The following is a 26128-nucleotide window of genomic DNA, read 5'->3' as shown; positions in this document are numbered from 1 at the left end:
TAAATAATATAAAATAAATCTCCTGTGTCAGCAGTACACGTACACGGCTCAGCGCATGGCGTGGTTTAAATTGGACCCCTAGTGTCGCTTCTTCGACACAACGTCGAAGTGAGCAACAGACAGGGAACGTCTAGGTTACGGATGTAACCTCCATTCCCTGATGGAGGGAACAAGACATTGTGTCTTCCCGGCCACATCGCTGAACCGAGCCACTGTTGCGGCCGAACCTCATTGTCGGCTCCTCAGAAAAATTCTGAATGAAACAGATGCATTTCCCTCCCTTTATACCCGTATGTCTGATATGTAGATTAGAGATGCAAAAGGCCCTCAATGTCTCGTTCCTCCATCAGGGAACGGAGGTTACATCCGTAACCTAGACGTTTCTAATGCCATGCTCTACCAACTGAGCAAAAGGAACACAGTGAAGGAATATAGCACAACACTTATAAAACAAACACAATATGCTTTAATTGATTTAAACAGTATATTTCAAATATGCACAAAATAAACAAAGAAGGCTTTCACTGAAAAGACAATGAGGTTAATTCTTGCTCCACAAGAAACAAGTTCATTACCTGAAATATTATTATTAATATTATTTTTTGCCTTGGTCTGGTCTCTACATACATACACACATTATGTATACATATGTGTGCGTATATATATATATATATATATATATATATATATATATATATATATATATATATATATATATATATATATATATGATAAATCCATCCATCCATCCATCCATCTTCAACCGCTTATCCGAAGTCGGGTCGCGGGGGCAGCTGCTCCAGCAGGGGGCCCCAAACTTCCCTATCCCGAGCCACATTAACCAACACTGACTGGGGGACCCCGAGGCGTTCCTAGGCCAGTGTGGAGATGTAATCTCTCCACCTAGTCCTGGGTCTTCCCCGAGGCCTCCTCCCAGCTGGATGTGCCTGAAACACCTCCCTAGGGAGGCGGCCTGGGGGCATCCTTACCAGATGCCCAAACCACCTCAACTGACTCCTTTCAATGCAAATATGATAAATATGATAAATAAAAAATATATATATTTTATTTTTTTCTCAAGCCACAATTTTTAAACTCCACATCTGTATAGCATTTAATAAAATGCATAAGCTAATTCATGCACAAATTTATTATCGTCTCTTAGATTAAAGAAAATGAGGGGAAATAAGGGGAAATAAGAAGATATATATATGCGGTCATACTAATGAACTTAGATGTCTACAAATTTCACAACAATATTAATACAACATCTATACAAACTATCTGTGTCAACAGAAAGCAAAATCATTAGGCACCATATAATACACATTTTGCTTAAAGGAAAGCTTTACCAGTATACATACCATTTTAAAATAGAATCGTGTGGGGTCATGTTTTAGAAAAGAAGCATTTTTGCCCATAATCAATGAGCAAAAATAATTGATCAATGATGAATCCAGAAAACCGTATAAAATAATCAAGCAATTTAAATTCAGTTTAATACGAGATTCTTGAAAATGAATGCCAATTTATTTATGCTGATTGATTTTAATCTGCTATTTAACATCTCTAACAATCGTTTCAACAACAGTCAATTAACATTTATGAGTAAACTTGAATTGTAAAGTCAAATTACTTTATACAATTCTGTCAAGACTCATGAGGCTGAAATTAAACAAATGATTTGAACTCAAAGTGTGTCAGTGTTCGGTTTCAAATGTTCTCACTGACTGAATAAATCTAATGCAAACGCAGAACAACTGTTGTGAATCGCTTTTCTGTGTTATTCTGAGTTCAATCACACAGTTGATGGAGATTCCCAATTAAAATACTGAAATTGAGTAGAAGATTCTGCAAATGCTTAACCACATTGCTATTTCGAACTAAAAGTGAAGTCTGTGCATGTTTGCCCATAATACCAGATAATTGAGATGTGTATAAGCAAGAAGTGTGAAACATTACATGGTCTGGATGCTTAAATCTATTTACCTTTCCTTTCAAGCTCATCATTTCCCACTAAAACAAATATAGGTGAATATTTGTGGTTCAAAATTCATGTAAAATAAGTTCATGTCAATACTTTCATAACACCTAAATTAAAGGGGGCATTACGTTCATTTGCAAAGATGACAGCATTTACAGAAATCAGCTTTAAGTGACTTACAAACAATCGAATCACAATTTGCAAATAAAATATTTTAATAATCCAACTGCATGAAACTGTTCTGTTGTGTATATATTACATCTAAAAATATTTCCTATATTTAATAAAATGCCATAGAATAACAGATGAGCAAATCAGATCACCTCTGTAAGTTTCTTTAGCACTTTTGAGTTAGACTGAAATAAATACATGTAGTAGAATACAGAAGAGGACATTGAGCAGCATACTGTATGTGCAGCATTTATACTGTAAGCCGATTCTCATGACAGAACATACACAGTAATAATGATGGCACACCAGGAAAAGAAATATTCATATTCATTTAATACCTGATTAGGTCAAACGCTTTCAAAAATATAACCCTTTGAGAGTCTTAAGAAATGATAGCTTGATTTAACCACAGATTGAGGATAAACATGATTTCGAGCGAGATTGATGCAGCACATTTTGTTTTGGGTGATTTTCATAATCCTGTCAAGAACACACACACTCACACACACACACACACACACACACACACTCACACACACACACACACACACACACACATATATATATAGAAATATATTCGTTTTGCATAGAGAAAATGAAGATTATTCTTTGGACCATTAAAACATTTTTGTGTTTAAACTCAATTCTCTGGGATTACAGTAATGCCACAAAGGCATATTATTTAAATTATTTGTATATAATTACAGTATTTATATCACAGTAGTATTTGTTGAATGAAAGTTAAAATTACAGTAAAAAATTTCTGTATTACAGTAGATAACAATAATGTGAGTCTGAGGACCATTGACAATTGAAACCAAATAAATAAATAAAATGTCTAAATGCATTATGGAAGTGAACATTGTGTGGGAAAAACCATCTGAAAATAGGCTCCCTTTTCTTCATGCAAAATGTATTTGTAATTGCTTTTGGGGTGACATTTGACCTGGACATGTTTTAGTGAGTGTGGCAGGGTGGAGGGCGGGGCTGGGTTGTGATTATACACACCTGGACCCTTATCAGGCTAATTAAGCCTCCGAGAGGGATAAGGGCCGATGGCAGACAGTGGTGCGACGGGAGAGGGATAGTTTATGGACATGTCCGTCATGTGTGTGTTTTGTCTTTTAAGTTTATCATTAAAAATATTATTTATATTGCCAAGCCGGTTCTCGCCTCCTTCCCATTGAACCCCTTTACACTGGTGCCGAAGCCCGGGAAGGAGGAGGGATGCCCATCGCGGAGTCCTAGACACTGCCGTACACCCTGGGGAGCACCGCTGCCATCCACCGCGGGAGGGAGTAGACCGACTGCCCGGACGCGGTGAACGGTCGCCGTCCACGAGGCGAGTGGGAATTGGACTGCCCGACCGCCTGGAGCGCTGGAGCCGCTGCCAGGGGCGGAGGAGTGTCCCCACGAGTCACCGAGAACGCAGAGGGGCGTTCTGACCACCGGGGGTCGTGAGTCTGATACCGGTCTGCCCGGGGAGAAGCGGCTGTCGTCCGCATGAGAGGGTGGAGAAGTGATCGAGGACCATGCAACGGTGTATCAGAGAACTGGCGAGTAGTTTTTTTTTTCTTCATCTCTCTCTCCTCTCTCTCTCTCTCTCACTGCCGCTCTGCGTTGGACTTTTCACTCTCATTTAAATTTTACAGTGTTTTTTGGGGGTACTACACTGTTACAGGAAGTACCCCCATTTTTATTATTTCTGTTTCCCTCCCTTTGTCCCTCCCTCGTCCAGGTAGATGGGGATGACCTGCCGGCAGACCAGGCTTAAGCATGCCCTCCCCAGGGAAAGAGGGGAGGGGTGTACGTCAGGCCGGGGCTCCCCAGCCTGAGAGAACGAGGGAGGAATGTGGCATGTTTTAGTGAGTGTGGCAGGGTGGAGGGCGGGGCCGGGTTATGATTATACACACCCGGTCCCTTATCAGGCTAATTAATCCTCCGAGAGGGATAAAGGCTGATGGCAGATGGTGGTGTGACGAGAGAGAGATAGTTTACTGAACATGTCCGTCGTGTGTGTTTTGTCTTTTAAGTTTATCATTAAAAATATTATTTATATTGCCAAGCCTGTTCTCGCCTCCTCCTTCCCATTGAACCCCTTTACAGTGCAGATTAAATCCACATATTTGTGACATTCAATCAGAGATCATGACTTGCGTGATGAAGGATCAGAGGTGGGGGACTCGAGTCACATGACTTGACTCGAGTCTGACTCGAGTCACAATTTTCAGGACTTGTGACTTGCTTGATTAAAGTATGAAAATGACTTGACTTGACTTTGACTTGAGAACAAGTTACTTGAGACTTGACTTGAAGTGGAAGACTCGACAATGACTTGAACGTATAATAAACAAACAGCAATACAATTAATTAACTTCCCAGCTAACACACGACGTCGCAGTTACGTAATCTATTCGTACTTTTTGGTAATTTCATGACTTACCATCTGACAACGTAGTCTCGACGTCGCATGTCAGTAATTTTATTACCATCAAAAATTACCAACTGACAACGTCGTCAGTACGGTCTCCTAAGGTTATAAAATAACCAACTACGTCCCAGTTAAGTGACGTTTTGGTAATTTCACGACTTACCATCTGACAACGTAGTCTCGACGTCGCATGTCAGTAATTTTATTACCTTCAAAAATTACCAACTGACAACGTCGTCAGTACGGTCTCCTAAGGTTACAAAATAACCAAGTACGTCCCAGTTAAAGTGACGTTTTGGTAATTTCATGACTTACAATCTGACAACGTAGTCTCGACGTCGCATGTCAGTAATTTTATTACCATCAAAAATTACCAACTGACAACGTCGTCAGTACGGTCTCCTAAGGTTATAAAATAACCAACTACGTCCCAGTTAAGTGACGTTTTGGTAATTTCACGACTTACCATCTGACAACGTAGTCTCGACGTCGCATGTCAGTAATTTTATTACCTTCAAAATTACCAACTGACAACGTCGTCAGTACGGTCTCCTAAGGTTACAAAATAACCAACTACGTCCCAGTTAAAGTGACGTTTTGGTAATTTCATGACTTACAATCTGACAACGTAGTCTCGACGTCGCATGTCAGTAATTTTATTACCATCAAATTACCAACTGACAACGTCGTCAGTACGGTCTCCTAAGGTAACAAAGTAACCAACTATACGTCCCAGTTACGTGACGTTTTGGTAATTTCATGACCATCTGACAACGTAGTCTCGACGTCGCATGTCTGTAATTTTATTACCATCAAGTTACCAACTGTAACAGACACTATTTAAATATGAAAGATTATTTTTTTTTTTTACCATACAAACAATTTTTTTGGGTCATAGTCTTTAGGGAAAGACTAAACAAAATGACAATACAACTACACAACAGGCTTTAAAAGTTTTATTAAAACAGGAACAAATGGAACAGAAAGTTTTGTTACAGCATTAAATGTTGCATGACACTGTAATGTTGATTTCACTTGGCAATTATTTAGATATTAAAAGTAATTAATAAAAAAAAAAAATTATAATAATTAACTGATAAATTATTACAGCTTTTACTCTATGGTGGTCTTAAGGGCTTTGTCGATCTTCTCACTGTGTTGTGTTCCATGAAACAGAGGCATACATGTTTGGAGTGACATGGGAAGTAAATAATGAACGAATTTCCATTTTGGTTGCACTATTCCTATAAAAATGTTTTGTCACTTGTAATATAGAGTACATTTTATATAGGTTTATTACATGGCTTGTAATAAACCTATATAAAATTTACTCTAAGGATAACACACCGTTGCCATGCAAAGCAGAACGTTGCCATGGACACGCAGGATTCTAACCGTAGAGACGGAACAGACTATTTTCTTTAGCAGAAGCTATACAATCGTTTTTAAATCAATAAACTCCTTTTTAAATCAATATTTTGTGTCAAATTATTTATTTATTTGGTAGGTAGCCATGTAATAAGCGGGATAATGTAGAGCGAGGCAGTTGTTATAGTGAATACAACCCCTTCAGGCTGATTCAAGACCCCTCCGCTTCCTCCTGATCAGCCTGTCGGGGTTGTATTCGCTATAACAACCGCCTTGCTCTACATTATCCCTTACTTATTATTCGCAGTTTCAAGAATTTATTCAGCATGTGTCCTACATAGACCTACATAGCCAGTTAGTTTGGTTTTGCACTTTTCCATAGACACTCAGAAACGTTCATGTTTAACTAAACTCTGGTACTTGTGTTGTATTTCATCTGCCTCTGGTAAAGAAATTAAGTAAAACCCCTTCTGCTCTTCCTTGTCAGATATCCTGTTTATCTGTTGTGCTCACACGTGTGTGTGTGTTGGATTGAGTATGTATATGCCCTATTCAACTATGACACTGATTAATGCATATAGACACTTGTGTCATTAACCAGCTTTCAGCCATCTGTGCCTTTCCTGTAATGCTGACACTCGGTCCTTCCAAACCAGCCAAATGAGGAAATCTTTTGCAACAGATGAAGACCTGTAAAATAATGATAGGATATTAAAATAATAATGGTAATAATAATAATAATTATAATAATCATTATCATCATCATCTATTATTTATCTAGCATTTATTAGCATCTTGTTTCAGGTGAAGAGATGTGCCTTTAGCTTTGTTACCACGGACGTTAGAATGAGGAAGTGTCATGCAGAAGGGCAGGTACATGACACCCTACAGAACCAGGGAAATTAATCATTAAAAGTATAAATGTACTTGTTCTTAGTAGTCCATAATAATAGAGTCGATTTTACTCATTGAGAGATTTATTTGTGAGGGAATAATTATCTTAATTTTATTGGAGCCTTACACATTAAATAATGTAAAAATGTTATTAATTTATTCCTGGCCCTAAAGAAATGTGAATTGCTCATTACAATAGGCCATATTCTTGGAACTGAAAAAGTAAAGCCTGTTCAAATACACAAATTAGTGAACATTTGTAATAATTAGGAATTGTGTAACAATCATTTTATTTATCTATTAGACATTTCATTTAATTTTGCCTGCTTGGCCGTTTTCTTTTTAATTACATGGTGTTATGTTGCTGTCTTGATGCCAGCCAATCGTTGCATTGCTGATCAAGGTATAAACTTTAGAGTATTGATACATCAATACAAATGCACACAGAAGGGCACATGGGTTTCTGGGCGAGAGACTTACCCAGAGGTGGACAACCTCACTGTACGCACTCAATGACACATTGTGTTGAAGTGACCAGACGTCAGGAGACTGAGGACATCCAAATGTCTCCCTTCTTGAGCCACCCATTGGACATTGTAGAGCAGTTTCCAAACCAAGCCTGCCTGGGTGTAATGAAAAACTAAATTTAGCAAATGTATGTATTTTTCAGACCATTAATTAAAATTGAACAATTCATTCTTAGAATTAAACTGTATAGGGCCTTCAAAATGATGATACCAAAATAACATTTAGTTAAGAACCAGAATTTTAAAAGGATATTAAGACGTCTTTAATATTTCTTGGAATACAATGCAACAAAAATTGCTAGTCAACAGATTTTACTAATAGATCTACAAATCTCTGTGTAAAAATAAAATAACTATGCTGCCATTTCTCTAAAGGCAGTTGTGGCCTAATGGTTAGAGTCAGACTTGTAACTCAAAGGTCTCAATACAGACAGGAAAAAACTGAGGTGCCCTTGCTCTTTACCCACTGTTCACTACTCCTAATGTGTAAACTAACTTGGATGGGTTAAGTGCAGAGGCCAAATTCTGAGTATTTGGCCTTCACTTTCACTAAAGTCATTTTTACCCCTCTAATTTTGGCTTCATCTCAGATGAAAATAGTACAAGAAATTACTTGTCACAGACAAAGTTGATATTTTTATGGACGATCTTATAGTTGAATACCTCCAGAGGGACAACGCAAAAAGAGCCGCAATTCAGGTAAAGACTTTTAAGTGTTTGTATTTTTTGCCTTTAAAAATATTTAGAATCATACAAAGACAAAAATTTCCAAAGAAAACAAAATCATGTTGTGATGATTCATAAACCTTTTAAACAAGACTATGAGTAATTTTTCCCTATTAATACTAAATGAATTTTAGTAATAAAACAGTAATATTAGCAAATGCCCCTAGCAACCGAAACTAGAACTGAACTGGTTAGATGCTCCGCTGACGACCCTGGATTGACGTCTTGCATCTTTAATCTAAAGGTAAGTGGATTATGAAAATGTTTTAGAAGGAGGTATTACAGTGGAACAGAAATACAACACTTCCCAAAAAGACCATAAAACAATTGCTCATACAGAACACTGTTGCCAGATTGAGGAACCAGAAAATGTGAACATATCACACCAGTCCTCAGATCTTTACACTGGCTCCCAGTTACATTTAGATCTAATTTATAGCATCTTATCAACACACTGTGATCCATTGTATGCAAAACATTTCTTCTCCCTCTTCGTCTTTCTGTCATTTTCTCCTCTGCTAAAAAAAACTCTTAAGCCTCTTAAAAGTCCTCGTCCGTACTCCTAACAATTTTGACCTTAAGACCTCTTTTAAGGGTTAAGATGCTTTCTGAATTACCTTACTAGGATTTTTATTTAGTTTTAAGAGTAAACAGTAACACCCACATTTCTAAGAACTTTCTTAGGATTTTGTCACTAGATTAGACTCTTTGCATTAATCATTTTTACGAATACGGGCCCAGATGTGCTCCTACAGTAGTCACATTCAAATCTAGACTCAAAACACATCTGTTTATATGATTTACTGAATGAGCATTGTGCCACTGTTCGTACTTTTAATTATTCTTATTTCTTTTGATTATTTTAATTTCTTCTCTGTAAAGCACTTTGAATTACCATTGTGTATGCAATGTGCTATATTAATAAACTTGCCTTCCCTGCATGTTTCTGTTGTACTGAAGGGTTCATTCTAAAACCTGTAGAAATTTCCTGCACATATTGTCAGAGTATAAATAAAACAATATCTTCCAAAAAACCCTGCAGGATTCCTGTAGGTTATTTTTGTATGCAAAACTGTTTCATTCAAAACTAATTAACATTTGGATGCACCTTGCACTTCTCTTACATGTTTGATTTACTTTAAATTCTATAAGATAGATTTCATCACTGCATTTAAAAAAATTATAAAGCTCCTTTAACAGGGCCGCGTGCAAAACGCGTTAGACAGCTCAGGGAAAACGCTCACAATCCCACAAACGATCACACTATGAAAAAAACATACATTTCCACATATTATTCCATATCATACTTACTTACTTCTCAACCTTTTGCACATCAAAGGTGAATGCTTCCACCATAAAGGCTGCCACGCGTTGATAGAGTAAACTCCAGACAGTAAAAGGTATAACTCGCGTCTGTGGACTGATTCTTCGCTTGCATGCATGCTTAATTTGGCGACTCGCATATCGCCACCTATGGGTTGTTGAATATGTATTATATGTTATGTATATTTCCCATCCCTTCCAGACACCCAACACTGACTGGACAACCGATTAGTTTTAATTCGTAAATCTAGCCAATTTAGTTAACATATTTATATTCTAAAGTTTATATATAACTTATATTTACCCTGCTAGATTATTGTGGTTGTGGTATATCACTTTTTGACAAGCTAACGCAAGGTATCATTATTTAAATGTACATATAAAAAAATATAAAAATAAAATAATATATATTTGTGCGCGTGCCAAGCCCGCGAAACCTGCCAGCGGGCATATATAAGCAGGGGTTGTGACCATATGTAAGCAGAACCCGGTTTTCATTGTAAGTGGACATCCTATTCTACCAGTATTTCTGAGGTAAAGTACTTTTTACTTAACTGATTTAGGTACATGACTTTTAAAACATACGAACCCCCTACAAAGGTAAATAACACTTAAAACTTTGAAGAAAGTAAATAATAAAATCTAATTATAGCATACTATATTATAGACATAGGCCCCTACTCAGGGTAACCAGATAAATAAGATAAACAACTGCCGCTTTCACCTAATGAACATTTTTAATTGTCACAAAATTGATTAACTGTCTTTTCCAGTAAATGTACCACTATACTTTTCACATAAACAATGGTTTTCCGTTTTTTTCCCACCGTCTACTAGTCGCTATAATAAAATACCGTTAAATGCCGTTAAGTTTGTGTGACGTCCTTCAGGTGAACGCGCCAGCGCTCACGCGCTCGCAGCCAAGCCCGTGAGAGCGAGAGACGTGGCTTGTAAAGATGAGATCAGATCTATAATGAAATCTATAATGACAGCCATCCGTCTGTCTGTCATATTATTAATACCACTACATTTAATATGTATAAATATAAATATTGTTTTATTAATAACAACAATAATTATGATTATATTTTATTTCAATCATTATTGTTAACAGTGTTAATAATAATAATAATTAAACGCAAATAATAATAAAATAAGCTATTATTAGTATTATTAATACTATTCTTAATTATAATTATATTTTATTAATATTGTTAACAGTATTAAAAATAATAATACTAATTAGTAGTATTTTCAAGAAAGAAAATTTATTTTATTGACTTAATATGGTTTCTTATTTGTTAGTGGGTTGTAAACTCTCATCAGATGCATTACTGCATTCTCATGCATTTTTGATGCAATTGATATATTAATAAATCAAGAGCCTTTATTATTTTTTGAAATTTATACCATGAAAATAATTATTCTCTTCTCTTTTTTCAGTATATATTGCAGTCTGATTATTGTAAGTGATAAGTAAGCTAGCAGTCATCCTGATTAGTCAAAAATCATTGACGGAATTTAATGCATTTTAATTCGTACAGATTCATATCTCACTCATATTTAGACATGTTTCTACTTTCTCTCCCTTTCCCTGTGTGTCAACAGCATCTAACTACACCCCAAAGGCTCTTTTAAGAGCCCTAGCACATAGCTGACTTTGTCTTTGTAAGTATATGTTTTGAATGCCTACCAGATACATTCTTAGTAAAGTTATAAGTCAGATGTTGGCCTGGAGACTCATATAGATTTCATGATTCAGTTTGTTTCAAAAGCTCTTGCAGTTTCTGATCTCTTTTTCGATTCATGATACCAATGCATTTACCTAAAACAACCCAATGATTATCTTTTTTTAATTTAGTAGATTTTTACATCGTTTTCAAGTGCCTCCTCCATTGAGTTTATTTTCTTACCATCTTTTACTTCAAGGTAAGTAATATTCTTTGGCTTCACTTCAAGCTTTGTTTATTATTTTTATTTTTTATGTAGTCATCTAAGACTTTTATGTAGTCTAAGATTTTAAGTAACTTCATGTGTTTTTAATGATGGGTTTGCACAGTAATCAAAATACAGTAATCAGAATAATTCAATCAAAAATGATAAGTGAGATTTGTTGTTAGAAAAACAGAAGCACATTCTGACATTACACTAAAATATTTACAGACTTAACAATGAGTGCGGACAAAATAGAACGTTCGAGGCAGTATCTAAGATCCTGGAGAGCAACTAAACGTGTTCTTCAAAAGATATCTACACAAAATAACAACACTGAATTGGACAGTCTGGAAGAGTCCGAAACAGTCACAGAAGGTCAATGGGATGCAGGTGATACCTTAGGTTCCACGGAGAACACAATGAACCTTTCATCTCCAATGTCCTCTGAAGCATCCTGGCCTTCAGAAGAAACTGACTGGGAGGATGACTTAGAGGAAGTCATGGACATTGCAGAAAAAAAGATGGTACATCTGACCAGGAAGACAGCATGGCAAGCTTATCCCTGGCAACAGAACTGGCATCCTGGGCTTCTCAGTTCGAAGTAAAGAACAATGCTGTTGACCATCTGTTGAAAATTCTTCAGAAACATGGCCACACTAATCTTCCATCCTCTGCTCGTACTCTGCTCAAAACACCTAGGAAAATAACCACAATGCAGAAATGTGGCATGGAGTATTTGCATTACCCACTGCGTCAACAGTTGCTGGACAAACTGTATAAGTACCCTGTTGAAGAGATCCTGGACCATGACACAATTAATCTGTCATTCAACATTGATGGCCTGCCATTGTTCAAGAGCTCAAGTAAAGTTATGTGGCCTGTGCTCTGCGCTGTCCATCTCAAGCCCATCATCGTTTTTCCAGCAACGTTAACATGCGGAAACAAGAAACCCACCGATCTGACTTTCCTAGATGATGTTATTGCAGACCTCAATGATCTGATGTCTCATGGCCTTCAGTATAAGGAGAGAAATTTCACTATTAATGTTCTCTGCATTGTGTGTGATGCTCCAGCAAAAGCCTTTACACGAGGCACAAAGCTGTGCTCTGGGTACTATGGATGTGATAAATGTGACCAGAAAGGTGAATGGTTTAATAAAGTAACATTTCCAGCCACAGAAAACCTCACCTTGCGCACAGATGATTCATTTAGGAGCCAAGTTCAGCCTGAGCATCACAATGCCAATACTCCACTCATCCAGCTGCCCATTGATATGGTCAAAAGCTTCCCAATCGACTACATGCATCAGGCATGCTTGGGGGTGATGAAGAGGCTTCTTGTCAGTTGGACCCGTGGAGAAAGAAGAGTCAGGCTCTCCACCACCCAAAAACAAGTAGTCAGCTCTAGGTTGCTTCAGCTTAGGAGTCAAATTCCTTCCATTTTTGCTCGCACCCCTCGAGGCCTGGATGAGCTGGAGAGATGGAAGGCAACAGAATTCCGTCAATTCTTGCTGTATACAGGCAAGCTTGTGTTGAAAGGAATTCTTGGGCATGACATGTACCTACATTTCTTGGCATTCAGTGTGGCAATGTGCATTTTAGTTTCCCCAACACTGGTCAAAAAGCACTCAGAATATGCTAGATGCTTGCTCAGCTACTTTGTCAGCAGAGGACGAGAGCTCTATGGAAATGAGTTCATAGTGTACAACATCCACTCAATGCTCCACATCACTGATGATGCTATACAATTTCATGGTCTGGACAACTGCAGTGCATTTAAATTCGAAACATACCTGCATACAATCAAGAAGATGGTACGAAGTGGAACACACCCTCTTAGCCAGATTGCCAACAGGATTGAGGAAAGACGTGCATCCACAATTAAAAACAACAAAGACAGACAAACAAAGAAGAGCAAGGATAGAGCATTCATCCTAGATGATGACAATGGCTGCGAGATCACCAATGATGAGGAGAAAGATGGACATGTTCTTTGCAGAATTTATCATAGTCCTGCACCATTGTTCATTGAGCCCTGCCCCTCATTCCTTCTGGGGGTGTACAACTTCAGTAAAAAACAAACGACAATGAGGTGGATCTCCAAAAACTAATTGAAAAGAGAGCAATCAAGATCGAAAATGGAGACACAGTGACATTCATGGCCATCTTACACCAGCAGTGAATCTTTTATAACAATGTACTTACTTAGAAGTTCCACATCAACAATATAATCTTGATCAAAAATATAAAAATTAAGAAATGTATATAAATATTTTAACAATGTCTCTGACTTCACTGGACGCATGCTAGCAACAATACAGCTACTGGCCACCTACAAACCCCACTAAAAGGGCAAAAAAAGAAGACATTCCTGATGAAAAAAATTGGCAAATGGTAATGATTAATTTATTTGAGGATACTTTAATTATCTGATTGTACATTATGATTATATTTTAATTGTTTTACCATTGGCTTTATATTTTCAGACAATTTTGCAAAGGCCCTCAAGTGGTGCAAATAATATCATTCTGCTGTGGAGAGTGATGTTGACACCTACAGAAAAAGGCCACAAAAAAACCTGCCCGTTATGATGATAGCAGCGATGGTATGCATTACTTTCAGTCTTTGAGTATTGTGTAGTCCATTAAGATCTTCTGATAGTGAAACAGAAAAAATCTGATCATTATCAACTTTCAAAGAATACATTGCTAACTGCACATTAATAATGTGTGATCTATTTAGATGAGACACCACTGAGGGCTGACCCCAAGAAAAAGAAAGCATCAAGGTACCATTTTAAATACCATTCAACAAATGGAAATTTAAATTCAGGTTAAAGTAAATTAACATTTTGCATGCTATTTAGATGGACCATTTCCTAAAAAACCTAAAGAAAAGGCCAGACAAAGGTATAAGTATATTTGTATGCTCTTTTTAAACAACTAAATAAATTATTTAAATTTAATGTTTAAAATGAAAATTTCCCCCTGAAACATATTTGTTATTTTACATTTCATTGATACAGCAACAGAGGCTACACTTCCCATCCCACCCCAACATAAACCAAGTACATTAGTACAAACAAATCAAACAGTATAGTACCATGAGTACATAAAATATATTTTCTGCAATTACATGTACTTCTTTTTTGTCTTTGTATTCTCAAAATAGAAAAAGTCAAAGAGTCTTCCCAGAATGACCATTCAGATCCCAGTACATCACATGATTTATCTAAAGGTAGAATTGAATAAATTATTTAACTCTATGGGGTGAATTCACTAAGAATTAATTGCGCCCACTGACATTTTTGTGTACACTGTCTGTGCTGGTTTATAGCCAAATTGACAAAAGAACCATGCAAATCGGGCAATGGAAATTATTATTGGATAAATTACTGCTGCCATTATCTATACAGAAACTTCCTTTTAATAATTTTCACAATAAATGTATTATTTTAAATTATTTAAGAATAATTTGTCAGATATATAAATGTTGTACTTGTTGTACAGAAAAGAATGACAACTCAGATACTCAGATTGCAACTGCTTAAAACATTCTACTGGTGCCTACTAAGACAGGTTTTTGTAGTAAAATATCACAGGCAAAAGTGGCATATCCGTTTAGTGGATTCGTCTCAATATGATGTTTTTCAAGGTTCAAGTTGACAACTGTGTTTTTATCATGCTTGCAGATCTTGATGAATCACCCATATTTCATTCTGTGTCTGTGGCAGAATATATTACTGAAGGTAAAATTTTATTTGTATTCAACATCTGTAAACTTTATTTGAATTGATTTTAGATTGAATTGAAAGTAACTGATGTTAGAAGTTAGATGAGGCAATGATAATAACATTGCGTATGCAACAAAATAACATTGGTAAATAGGTCATATCATGAGGAATCAAATTGTCTGTACAAGATACCTTTTCCCACACAGAATAATTCAAAGTGAGTGCTTGTTGTATAACATTACATAACTTTTTTTAGAGGAGAGACAAACAACTGCAAGGGCTGACCACACGAAGACCCAACGACCCAACAAAGAGTGAGCTTAAAGGTACATTTTATAGGCCTAAGAAACAAATGCATCGAATGTAAATTATAAAAAGAAAAAGAGTACATATTGATACTGAGTTCTTCCTTTAGATAGCGTTTTAAGTGAATTATGGTGTAAAGGTCATTTTTCCTCCAATTAGACAGGTTTATGATATTTTTATTGTAGTTAATATATTACACTATATTATGCTACTTTTTGGTTCACCAAGTGTGTAACTGGTGCTCTCTAATTACAGAAACACTGGAGGTTCTGCTACGAAAAGTAGACAGCCTGGCAGCCACCCAGAGAGAAATACTCATCCTACTGAGGAAATGCCAGGGTCATCAGAGAGCGGAAGACATCCTGGAGCTCAATATTGCTCAGAACAAAGAGGAGCTTGAGGCCCTTGACAACCGTCTTAAAGACTCGGATTTCAGAAAGAGAGTGGTGAGTATTTTGGTTATTTTCCGGGGCACATAAAATTACCTTCTATTTATTTAAATATGATTTAACAATTACAAAACACATTCATGGTTATGTCATTATTGTTTTTTAACACTAATTTACAAGCAATGGAAAGTAGCATTACTATTATTTCAATTCTTTTTAGTCATATTTATTTAATAAATTATTTAATGAATTCCTCATTCCTAATAAATAAAATCTATAAATCGGTGATACAGTATTTCTGTAGCAAATACGCACAATTTCTTTATTAATATATACAATTATGTAAGTTTCTACTTTAACATATTCAACAACTAAATTGTGACAATGAGAAATGAACAATGACTATGAGTTTGTTGACTGTACTAACCTGCATGCCAAACCATGATGTTTCACAGATTCACCATCTCAGCCTTATTGGTGGGGCAAATCCAGGGGATTGTGTGAGGAGAGTGATGCGGGCAGTAGCGACAAACATCGTGTGGAGCCACTTCAGTTTGAAGGGGAAAAGGGAGAAAATGCCTCTGATTGACACAACTCTGTGTAAAGTCATCAAACGTGAGTCTGAAAAAAATAAATAACATTGTAAAGAATGAACATTTCTTTTTATGTCATTCAAAATTTCTTTCTTGCATATAATTTACAACACAAATAAATCAACATGCACTTCAAAAGTTACACAAGTTTCATAGTACTTGCATGAATAGTACATTTCCATATCAAAGAAATAATCAACTCACTCTACTGACGAACACAATCTGGATCTCAAAGAGTGCCTATTCAGCCTATATTCTCCCCTAAACCTTGTTAAACCCATCGCACGGGTCGGGTGATGCAATAGACACACTGCTAACCGCACTTTTTGAAACTGTAAGTCTCAGCGATTCATTTTTATCGACATAACATCTCGTTGTTACGAGAAAATGTCTCTTTACCTTTCATATTAAACCCTGATTGTCACAGGAGTTGCATCTTATTCTCAAGATGTTATGAAAAGGACTGACTTAAAATGAAAAGCATTTCATTTTTGCTTTTTCCAATCGATATTATTTATCAGGACTATAAAAACAAATAAAAAATAACAACAATAAAATGTGTATAGTTACATTACCGGTCTGTAAACTTTTTTCTCCACAAATGCCCACGTTAACGTCTGTTTTAAATAGAACAAGAGCTTTATTTTAAGATAAGTTAAGCCCAAAACACAATTTCCACGTTAGTCAACATTTTCACAGCATTTTTGTTAGGAAAATGTTACAAACTGCTTTCATCACCCTGGACAGCTCCCATAACTAAGCTCATGTGCATGTTTAAATATCAATAAACCTAATATTATGTCCTCGATTTAATTTGCAAAATCTCTGTAATTTATGTGACCTTAAGCCTATGAGTTTCCTCACAATATGCAACATTTAATCAACAAACATAAATCACCACACGGGATAAGGTTAGATCAAAATCAGACTTACCTTTGTCTTTGAGAAGATTTTAAAATGGTATATTATTCCTGAATAATTAGCAGTAGCAAGAAACTGAACATTTCCTGTGAAGAGGGAAGAAAAAAACGTTTCATGTGAAAAGATTTCCTCTGCAGAGTCGTTACAACAGACGTTATCTTAAAGGCGGATAATAACAACCAATCAGCAATTGCTCCTTTGGAGTCATTTCGGATTTGTTTTACTTTTGCTGCGGGGTTAAGGCAGAGTTATGTAGTTACTATCAGACAAACTCGACAAATTCACGGTGCGTGAATTTCATGTAGACGTTATCATATTCCCTATAAGGAACAATAAGAGCTTGCAGTGAGATTTTTTTTAAAAAGCCAATTTTTTCCCCAGTGCACATCAAAGACAGAATTTCGCCATTTGGAGCAAAAGGCCAGTTTATAAATTGCATTTTTTGCAAAAAATAATGTGACACAGTTTAATATCATATATCCCTTATTTTGCCATTTTTAGCCTAATACAACTCTTATTTAAAGGTTACAATGAAAATGACTAACCTGTTGTTTTGTTGTTGTGCTGTTTCTTTAGGATCGACTGCCAGTAGGCCCTGCAGAATTGGAGTAGTTCGCTTGTTCTGCATTCCTCTACATTCCCCTTCTTTGTTCAAACGAATTATAATTGTGTTATAATTAATTAAAATGTTATTGTGTACTGTTGTTTTCAAAATAAATTAGCTGAATTTACCTAATTTTGAGTATGCATTCATCATTCAGCAGATTTAAATAGTCTTTAAATGAGGTGTGGGCAAATGAGGACACCAACTGTCCGCCTTGAAAATGACATATTTAGTACCAGCACAGGACGTTGTCACAACGTCGTGCTTACTAACTGGTAACGTCGCAACGTGACGTTGTCACAACGTCGTGCTTACTAACTGGTAAAGTCACAAAGTTACGTTGTCACAACGTCGTGCTTACTAACTGGTAACGTCACAAAGTTACGTTGTAACAACGTATCTGGGACTTTCACTTTTCCGGTTGCCACGACGTAACTAATTACGTCGCCACGACGAAAGTTTGGTCACCAGATTACGTTGCAGTTACGTAACAGTTACGTATTTGTGTTAGCTGGGAAGTGAGAAAGGAAGAAAATAAATATATATTACGCAGCACTCTTGATTCAGATTTGAATAAAAGCTCTTATAGGTCACTTCCAGTTTTACAGTTCTTCTGATTCTCATGCTACACATATCAGAGAAGTTTGATATAGGCTCAAAACAATGCAATTTTTCACTTGAACGAGCTTCTCTCATAGTACACATGAAGATTTTCATCTGAAAAATAAGGGGTTATTTCTCACCAAAACCTGTCGAATGCATTCAGAATGAATCACTGTCAACTGCCATCGTGTTGTACGGAGCCCCTCAAATTATAAAGATATCGTTCCCACAACGTATTAATATGTGAGCATGTGCGTATTTTATTAATTAGTTCCCTCATTTAGTTTAACTGTGAAAATGTTTTATTAATTTGTGCCTGCAATTTCATGAATGCATCCTCATTTTACTGGGTAGTAAAGCGACATCTATGGCTGCTGTTATGGACAATGACTGGGTTTCCCGATAATGTTGCAACTTAAGCTTTAACAGTCATCTTAACTAACATTGCACAAAAGATTAACGCCTGTTTCCCAAACCAGCATGTAGACCGCTCGATATAAAGTAGAATTTACCTTAATTTCCGGACTATAAGCCGCAACTTTTTTCCCACGCTTTGAACCTCGCGGCTTATACAATGACGCGGCTAATATATGGATTTTTCCCGCTTTCAAATTTTATAAAAAAAAATAAAATAAAAAAAAACCATTCTGTGACGTGCTCAGTTTTTTGGCGGCGTGAAGCTTTCATTAGACCAATGAAATTGCCGAACGGGTTAAGGTCAAAACAACTTTTTTTGTTTACTGTTTAAATCGAGCGCGCTCAAACTTCCCATCATTCTGATTACGGTAGTAATTTTGTCACCCTCACCATGGCAAAGACATGGAGAAACGCATATGATGCTGCTTTCAAGTTGAAGGCGATTGATCTGGCTGTTGGAAAAGGAAATAGAGCTGCTGCACGTGAGCTTGGTCTTACACCTGCGCTAAATTATGTCTAACACCGGTGTCTAATTTCAAGTGCCCTGCTTCACGTGTCCTTCTTGGGAAAACTGTCACGCGGGCACCAGTGTGACAGTTTTCAGCAGGGCACTTGACGTTCCAGGTAAGGCTTTTAATGGCCACAGCAATGTTTACAATCAATTTTATAAAGTTTCTCAATTCTTCTATGCGCCAACACTAGACTGACGTGTGTCACTCTCTCAGCTCTGTGGCTGCTGCCTTTTTATGCCGCTCTCCCCATGCTTACTGAAATTAGACACCGGTGTTAGACATAATTTAGCTCAGGTGAAAGCGCCCTTTATGCTTTTCTCTCCCGGACGGGCGCTTGACCACGCCCCCGCTGCCACACCGTGTTTCGTTAAAGCTTATTTTTTTTTGTTACAAGACGTGTTTCGTTAAAGCCTATTTATTTTTGTTACAAGCCGTGTTACGTTAAAGCCTATTTATTTTTGTTACAAGCCGTGTTTCGTTAAAGCCTGAGTAAAGTTCATTTGTTTCACAGAACAGGCGTTCTGACAAAACATACCCATCAGAATGGGATACCTTCGGTTAATGCGCATGCGCAGTAGTGAAATTTGTAGAATTGCGCATGCGTTAAATTTAAAACATCATTTCAGCATACCTAAGATTACAAGCGGTAAGTGTTGGTGTATTATATTGCGTATTATATACACATTACCTAATTGTTGCCTTGTACAATCCTTGTACAATCACAAGAATTGTTGACAGACGTTCTCAATATATTATTTTTAGCAAGTGGAGTCGTAAAGTCGCGTTAAAACGTTAAATCTTGTGTTAACTCGAGGTTCTAGCGTTTGGCGCCATCTGACCGAGATTAAACACATCGACTAATGTTTTGCTTTTAAATGATTAATGCTTATTTTTCTGCTAACTGTAGTTTCACCATGGAAAATAAGTGGGAGGAAATTTTCAATTACCTTTTAAAGGGTTCATACCCTGCAGAGCTAAATAAAGGGCAGAAGCAAAGCCTAAGGAAATACTCCTCGAAATTCAGGATTCACGGTCAGTATTTACCATCAAAATACGTCTATAATACTGACAGGAATATGACGTGTTCATATTTTGTATTTATTATTGGTTATGTCAATATTCCTTAAAGATGGAGAACTACTCTTTGGCAGTCACAGAAGAGTCATAAAGACAAAGGAGGAGGCTGTGAATTTATTTAAAGAATTTCATGCCTCACCTATTGGAGGACATACAGGAACCTTAAAAACACGAACTGCCAAGTGTTCACGGTTCTACTGGTATGGCATGACAGTGGATATTGACAAATGGGTATGTAGTTTATCTGTTCATCCATATGCCAACATTTGTATTTTTATACGTCTATATCTACATATTAATAGCTATGTGAAACTTACTGTTTGTAATTGAGCTTTTTTTTTTTTTTCAAGATATCTGAATGCGACCAATGTCAGCGGGTGGGACCACCCCCTGAATGCAGTTAAAACTCTGGAATGCATCAAGGTCACCATCTTTTGTAATCGACTAGATTTTAACAATGCTAAGCATTATGTTATTTAATCTATTATGCATTCAAATCACTAATAGTTATCTGCTGTTTGGGAGCTCATTGGCATTGATCTCACTGGTCCACTCCAAAAAACATCTACTGGGTATCAGTATATATTGACAGTCACTGACTATTTTTCCAAGTGGGTGGAGGCCTTTCCTCAAAAGACAAAGTCTGCATTGGAAGTAGCCAAAAACCTTTGTACAGTCATTTATACACATGGCTGCCCTAAGCGCATACTGTCAGACCAAGGACGGGAGTTTGTCAATCAAGTAAGCTTCACTTTATGCATTTTGTTCTGATGATATCATTTGTGATTTGGTGCTCAACAAATAAAGATTTATTGATTGAAATATTTGACAGAAGTACTATAAACCAAATGTGTTATAGTTATGTTACTATAAACCAAAATAATGTTCTGATTTTATTTATTTATTTTTTTTAATTTTTAGATAAACAGCACACTTTGTGAGCTGCTCTCTATTGAGAGGAGTGTTACGGCTGCTTACCATCCCCAAACAAATGGGCTTGATGAGAAAACCAATGATAACATCAAACGGTAAGCATTCTTTATTCTTGTGTTTATTTTCTGGGTTTTGTTTATTTGGTAGCTCTTCTGATCATTATTACCAGAGTGTATTGAAAGTTGGTAGTTTCTGTCTTGAAATACATTCATTTAGAAAAATTTTAAAAATTATTTTTCTAGGGCACTTAAACTTGTTAATGATCAGCAGGATGACTGGGACAAGTACCTAGATGCAAGTCTTTTTTTGCTGAGATCCAAAATACACACCACAACAAAATTCTCACCATTTCTTTTAATGTATGGGCGAGAAGCTAGATTTCCATCAGAAGTGCCTGTTGAACTGCCGGTAGGGCTTTTTCTTAAAAAAGCATCAAGTGACCAAACATTTTAAAAGATAAGCTTAGCTTAAACCAGTAGGGCTGTCACTTTATGTTCGAAAATCGATTGCACAATCGATCAGACCAACCAACACAAGTTTTGAAAACGAAAATAGAGAATCGATTTTATCGGTCTTTTCTCGCAGCACGTCCAGCTCGTCACGATACGCCCGCAGCGAACGCGCATCACACAGCAACTGCACACAGTAACTGCAGGCTCTGATAAACACAAATGACAGAAAATTATACTTCTGTATAATGTTTCTCATTTTACTACAAAAGTGTGAATTCGGCTAGTATTCACACAGTCTCATGCATACAGATTCAGGCTACCCCAACCACAATATCTTTTCCTGTAACTCCCAGATTCCACATATATCCATTAGATGCAGTAGTAATATATAAATGCAGATATATTGCCCATGAAGCTCAGCTTTATTGGAAACATGTTTAATATTTTATTGTAGATTAATTTAGTGTAAAAGTCTATACTATGAAATGTACAAGTCATTATCTATTTTGTTGTAGCTTTCAACAATAATACTCCCTGAAGACTGCAGTGATTTTCTCAGGGACAGTCAGAGAATGCAAGAGAGCACAAGAGAAAAGGTCCAGGAGAATATTGCACGGTCACAAAAAAAAATGACAGAGGCATTTGCAAAAAGATTTCAGAAAAAGTACAGAAATGTGGAGTTTAAAGAGGGAGATGAAGTACTCTTACTGAACATAAGAAAGAGAAGCAGGAAAGGAGGGAGAATGGAAGCAGACTACACTGGAACCTACACAATTAAGGAGATTTCAGAAAAGACAGCAACTTTACAAACACCACAGGGTGTCTGTCTTAAAACAAAATATAACATCAGTCACCTGAAACCTTATAAAAAAAGTAGTGCCAGCTCTCAGGTCCCAGCCCCAACCAGCTCTCAGGTCTCAGGTCCCAGCCCCAACCAGCTCTCAGGTCCCAGCCCCAACCAGCTCTCAGGTCCCAGCCCAAGCCAGTTCTCTGGTACCTGTCTGGAGTAGTGCTCAAGAGCAAGGTGCAATAGAAACTCATAAGTTAGTTCCGACCTGTTGGTCGTTGGTTAAGACCGGTTGGTCATCAAGTTGCATGTTTCTCCCATGACCCGTTCCTGGTCATGGTTGCATGTGTTCTTTGTTGAAAATGTTAATGGTACAGTTTTTCATCTAAATATTAACAAGAATAATTTGAAATGTTCTGTGTTGCAGTCGAAAAAGATACAGGACAAGTGGAAGCGGTCGTGGGACCATACAAAATTTATGATACCTCTTTTAGAACACTATCGGTACATGGCTGGCTTTCAGATGAGGTCAAGTCAAGTCAAGTGGTTTTTATTGTCGTTTCAACCATATACAGTTAGTACAGTACACAGCAAAACGAGACAACGTTCCTCCAGGACCAGGTGAAAGTACATCCATGTGATATACAAGTTTAATGTTTCAGTGCTGTATCAAATTAAATTATTAACAACTTTTTTTGTTTACACAGATCATTGATGCATACCTGCACTGCATTATGAAATTAGCCAAGGTAATAAATGAACATTTCTGTGTTTTCATTCTGTTGTTAGAAATACTGGATTCTAACAGACCAATACTGTTTCAGATACCTGTGCATTGTTTGAATGCTGTACTTGGGTCCTCTGTCTTTCATCATGGCCTTTTCAGAGTTGTTCAAAAGGTTATATGGTTTTATTACAGACTATGTATCCTTATACACATGCATGTTGGAACTTTGGATTTTAAGTGCTCTCTTCTATTTTTAGATGAAGTTACCCACAGCCTCAACTTGGATTTGTCCTGTAAACGTTGGAGGTCACTGGATTTTAGTGGTACTTTTGTTGATTCTGTATTTACCACAAACTTTATTGGTAGTTTTTGGTGTCTATAAAATCTTTAGGGATTGTTTTAGGATTAACTAATACATTTTAACAGATTGTCAAAATGGATGAAAAATCGCTCCTTGTGATAGACCCCTTCGGTAATGAAAATATGTACCAGAGAAAAATGCTTTGGAATTGGAGGTGATGTAAAACAAGCCTTTCTTACTGTGTTTGTAGACTTTTGTATTTGAATATGTTTCTGAACTAATGACTTGTACAATAACAGAAATTTTTGGAAGACAAGAAATGTCAGTGAAGGCCCGTGGACGATCCAAACTGCAAAACACAATCTGCAGCAGGACGGCTCTAGTTGTGGAGTCTTAATTTTGATGGTATGGTATGGATATTATTGATATATGTAATTAAGGTGAATGTATGTTACTTTACACCTACACTGACTCTTTGTAGTTTGCAGAGCTCATTCTCCAAGGCAGAAGTATCTGCGTTGCTCAAACAGACACAGAGGAGGTCTCAGCCGCAAGAGTCAAAATTGCAGCCACTCTTCTGGAATGCAAAGGTATCCATTAGTAATCCATGTCTGACTTGTCCTTTGACAAGAGACAATATTCAGGATAAATTGGCTAAAGTCTTGCAGCAAATGTCTTTAAATTAACATTGCTTGTGTTGCACTATTTTTGTTTTTCATTTAAGATGGTGTGGAAGATCTCTGTGTTTCCTGCAACATGTTGCAGTTTGATGCTGAGGAGGATTTCACAGAGATGGTAATAAGACAATAGGTTATATACTGACAAACTGGCAACTTTCACTATCCATCCACTCAGCTTTTTGTCTTTATCTGATGTAAATCAATTCTGATACACCGACAATTGCAGAGTCGTCTGAGTATTTCTGCAGATGACAGGTCTCTGACTTAAACTGGAAGTCTGAGGTGTACAGAGTGAAAAGGAATGGTGATTGCCTAATCCTAACCCCACCCCTAATCCTAACCCCTCCACCACATCTAATCCTAAACCTACCAATACTAGGGGGTAAAAATTTGGTGGGGGTCGAAATTCGGCACAACACCGGTTCAGTCTCTCCAGCTGCCTCTTCACCTGACTTCTAGGGACAGACAAGTGGGAGGCGAAGGCAAATGGAGCAGCAGCATCTCCTGGTTTGGTTCAACGATGCTGTGTCCTCTTTTTGCTTACCTGCAAGCATTTTAGTATAGTGCTGTGACATTTTCTTCATAAGGGATGGCAACAAAATCCTTTGGTCTTTTTATTAATTTATTGCAGCTTGTTAACAAGCAGAGCAGAACATAAAGCATTTTGTATGACTCTTCTCCCCACTCATATCCGCCCCCCAATCCAGCCCATATGAACATTAGATAAAATGTTCTCAGGACTGGTATGGCCTTGTAAGATGTCATGGTGTCTTTTGGGACAGTCCACTCTTCTGGAGTAGTCGGTAATAAGCAATCTGACATTCCTAACTGCTTTCACTAAAGCAGGAAATACAGGCATCCTTGAAAAAATTTACATTACAATAGTCTTAACTATGGCTATTTAAGGCTCTTGTAGCAGTAAGAAGAAATGTATTTCTTCTTACTGCTGGTACAGCTGAAAAAGTTTGTAACAATTCTTCAATGCTTCATTGATTTATATATTGCACTTCTAAAGTGAATTTTTTTTAAACTGTGTCTTTAAAGGTGCAGTGTGACATATGCTCAAGATGGACGCACAAGGAGTGTACCCCTGCAACCCTTGCCTCAGAGCATTTCAAGTGTAAAAAGTGTGTGTTAAATGCATAATGTTTGCCTCAAACTATGTTGTACATATTGTTGATAAACATATTGTATGTTTAAATTTGTATTAAAATATTTTTCAATCTGTCTATAAACAAAGAATGTTTTTATAATGTATTTTCTTTTAGTAAGATACACAGAAATAGGGTATGAAGGGGTATAATGGTAAGTGTGAAAACTAACAAAAAAGGATACCCCAACACTTAATTTTCTATGAAGCAAGACCTATAAAAACAGAGGCTATCAAAACAGCATACCCCTTTATAAACTGTATTTTTATTAAAGCAGGGGCTATCAAAACAGCATACCCCTTTATAAACTGTATTTTTATTGAACCAGGGGCTATCAGAACAGCATACCCCTTTATAAACTGTATTTTTATTAAAGCAGGGGCTATCAGAACAGCATACCCCTTTATAAACTGTATTTTTATTAAAGCAGGGGCTATCAGAACAGCATACCCCTTTATAAACTGTATTTTTATTGAACCAGGGGCTATCAGAACAGCATACCCCTTTATAAACTGTATTTTTATTGAACCAGGGGCTATCAGAACAGCATACCCCTTTATAAACTGTATTTTTATTAAACCAGG

At 36.8% G+C, this 26128-nt stretch overlaps 2 protein-coding genes and 1 long non-coding RNA gene across 5 annotated transcripts; 2 read left to right on the top strand and 1 right to left on the bottom strand.

Annotated features, from left to right (window-relative positions):
• Window positions 1-5481: 5481 nt before the first annotated feature.
• LOC127657720 (uncharacterized) lies at window positions 5482-9530 on the bottom strand. Its single transcript, XR_007972317.1, has 3 exons — window positions 9417-9530; window positions 7329-7471; window positions 5482-6644 (listed from the first exon to the last, which is right to left on the bottom strand). It is a non-coding gene; the product is annotated as an uncharacterized LOC127657720 (long non-coding RNA).
• A 4857-nt stretch (window positions 9531-14387) lies between these two features.
• On the top strand, window positions 14388-18013 carry LOC127657718 (uncharacterized). The gene is made up of 7 exons (XM_052146567.1): window positions 14388-14425; window positions 14530-14595; window positions 15050-15106; window positions 15348-15417; window positions 15653-15843; window positions 16242-16401; window positions 17877-18013. The coding sequence occupies exons 2-7, from the start codon at window positions 14554-14556 to the stop codon at window positions 17975-17977; spliced, it is 621 nt and encodes a 206-aa protein (XP_052002527.1). The 5' UTR covers window positions 14388-14425; window positions 14530-14553; the 3' UTR covers window positions 17978-18013.
• Window positions 18014-19518: 1505 nt separating this feature from the next.
• On the top strand, window positions 19519-25616 carry LOC127657717 (uncharacterized). Of its 3 annotated transcripts, XM_052146566.1 has the most exons (15): window positions 20039-20082; window positions 20344-20468; window positions 20566-20744; window positions 20864-20936; window positions 21021-21254; window positions 21435-21541; window positions 23113-23306; window positions 23393-23434; window positions 23510-23584; window positions 23670-23735; window positions 23839-23927; window positions 24013-24118; window positions 24195-24303; window positions 24438-24508; window positions 25438-25616. In XM_052146566.1, the coding sequence occupies exons 8-15, from the start codon at window positions 23420-23422 to the stop codon at window positions 25537-25539; spliced, it is 633 nt and encodes a 210-aa protein (XP_052002526.1). In that variant the 5' UTR covers window positions 20039-20082; window positions 20344-20468; window positions 20566-20744; window positions 20864-20936; window positions 21021-21254; window positions 21435-21541; window positions 23113-23306; window positions 23393-23419; the 3' UTR covers window positions 25540-25616. The 3 variants fall into 3 exon arrangements, with proteins under 3 accessions (XP_052002525.1, XP_052002526.1, XP_052002524.1); XM_052146565.1 differs by lacking the exon at window positions 20039-20082 and adding an exon at window positions 19519-19548 and having other exon boundaries at window positions 20864-21254; XM_052146564.1 differs by having other exon boundaries at window positions 20864-21254.
• The last annotated feature ends 512 nt before the right edge of the window (window positions 25617-26128 follow it).

This window comes from Xyrauchen texanus, chromosome 17 (genome assembly GCF_025860055.1).
Source record: "Xyrauchen texanus isolate HMW12.3.18 chromosome 17, RBS_HiC_50CHRs, whole genome shotgun sequence".
Classification (NCBI taxonomy): Eukaryota; Metazoa; Chordata; class Actinopteri; order Cypriniformes; family Catostomidae; genus Xyrauchen; species Xyrauchen texanus.
This window is presented reverse-complemented; position numbering and strand designations above follow the sequence as displayed.

What these genes read in the sequence shown, in the direction of transcription:
- LOC127657718 (XM_052146567.1), top strand. Translation starts at nt 14,554, where the DNA reads ATGACCATTCAGATCCCAGTACATCACATGATTTATCTAAAG. An exon ending in ATCACATGATTTATCTAAAG is followed by an intron (nt 14,596 to 15,049) that starts GTAGAATTGAAT and finishes TCATGCTTGCAG; the next exon opens with ATCTTGATGAATCACCCATA. An exon ending in TCTGTGTAAAGTCATCAAAC is followed by an intron (nt 16,402 to 17,876) that starts GTGAGTCTGAAA and finishes CTGTTTCTTTAG; the next exon opens with GATCGACTGCCAGTAGGCCC.
- LOC127657717 (XM_052146565.1), top strand. An exon ending in TTTTCAGAGTTGTTCAAAAG is followed by an intron (nt 23,585 to 23,669) that starts GTTATATGGTTT and finishes TTCTATTTTTAG; the next exon opens with ATGAAGTTACCCACAGCCTC. An exon ending in GAGGTCACTGGATTTTAGTG is followed by an intron (nt 23,736 to 23,838) that starts GTACTTTTGTTG and finishes ACATTTTAACAG; the next exon opens with ATTGTCAAAATGGATGAAAA.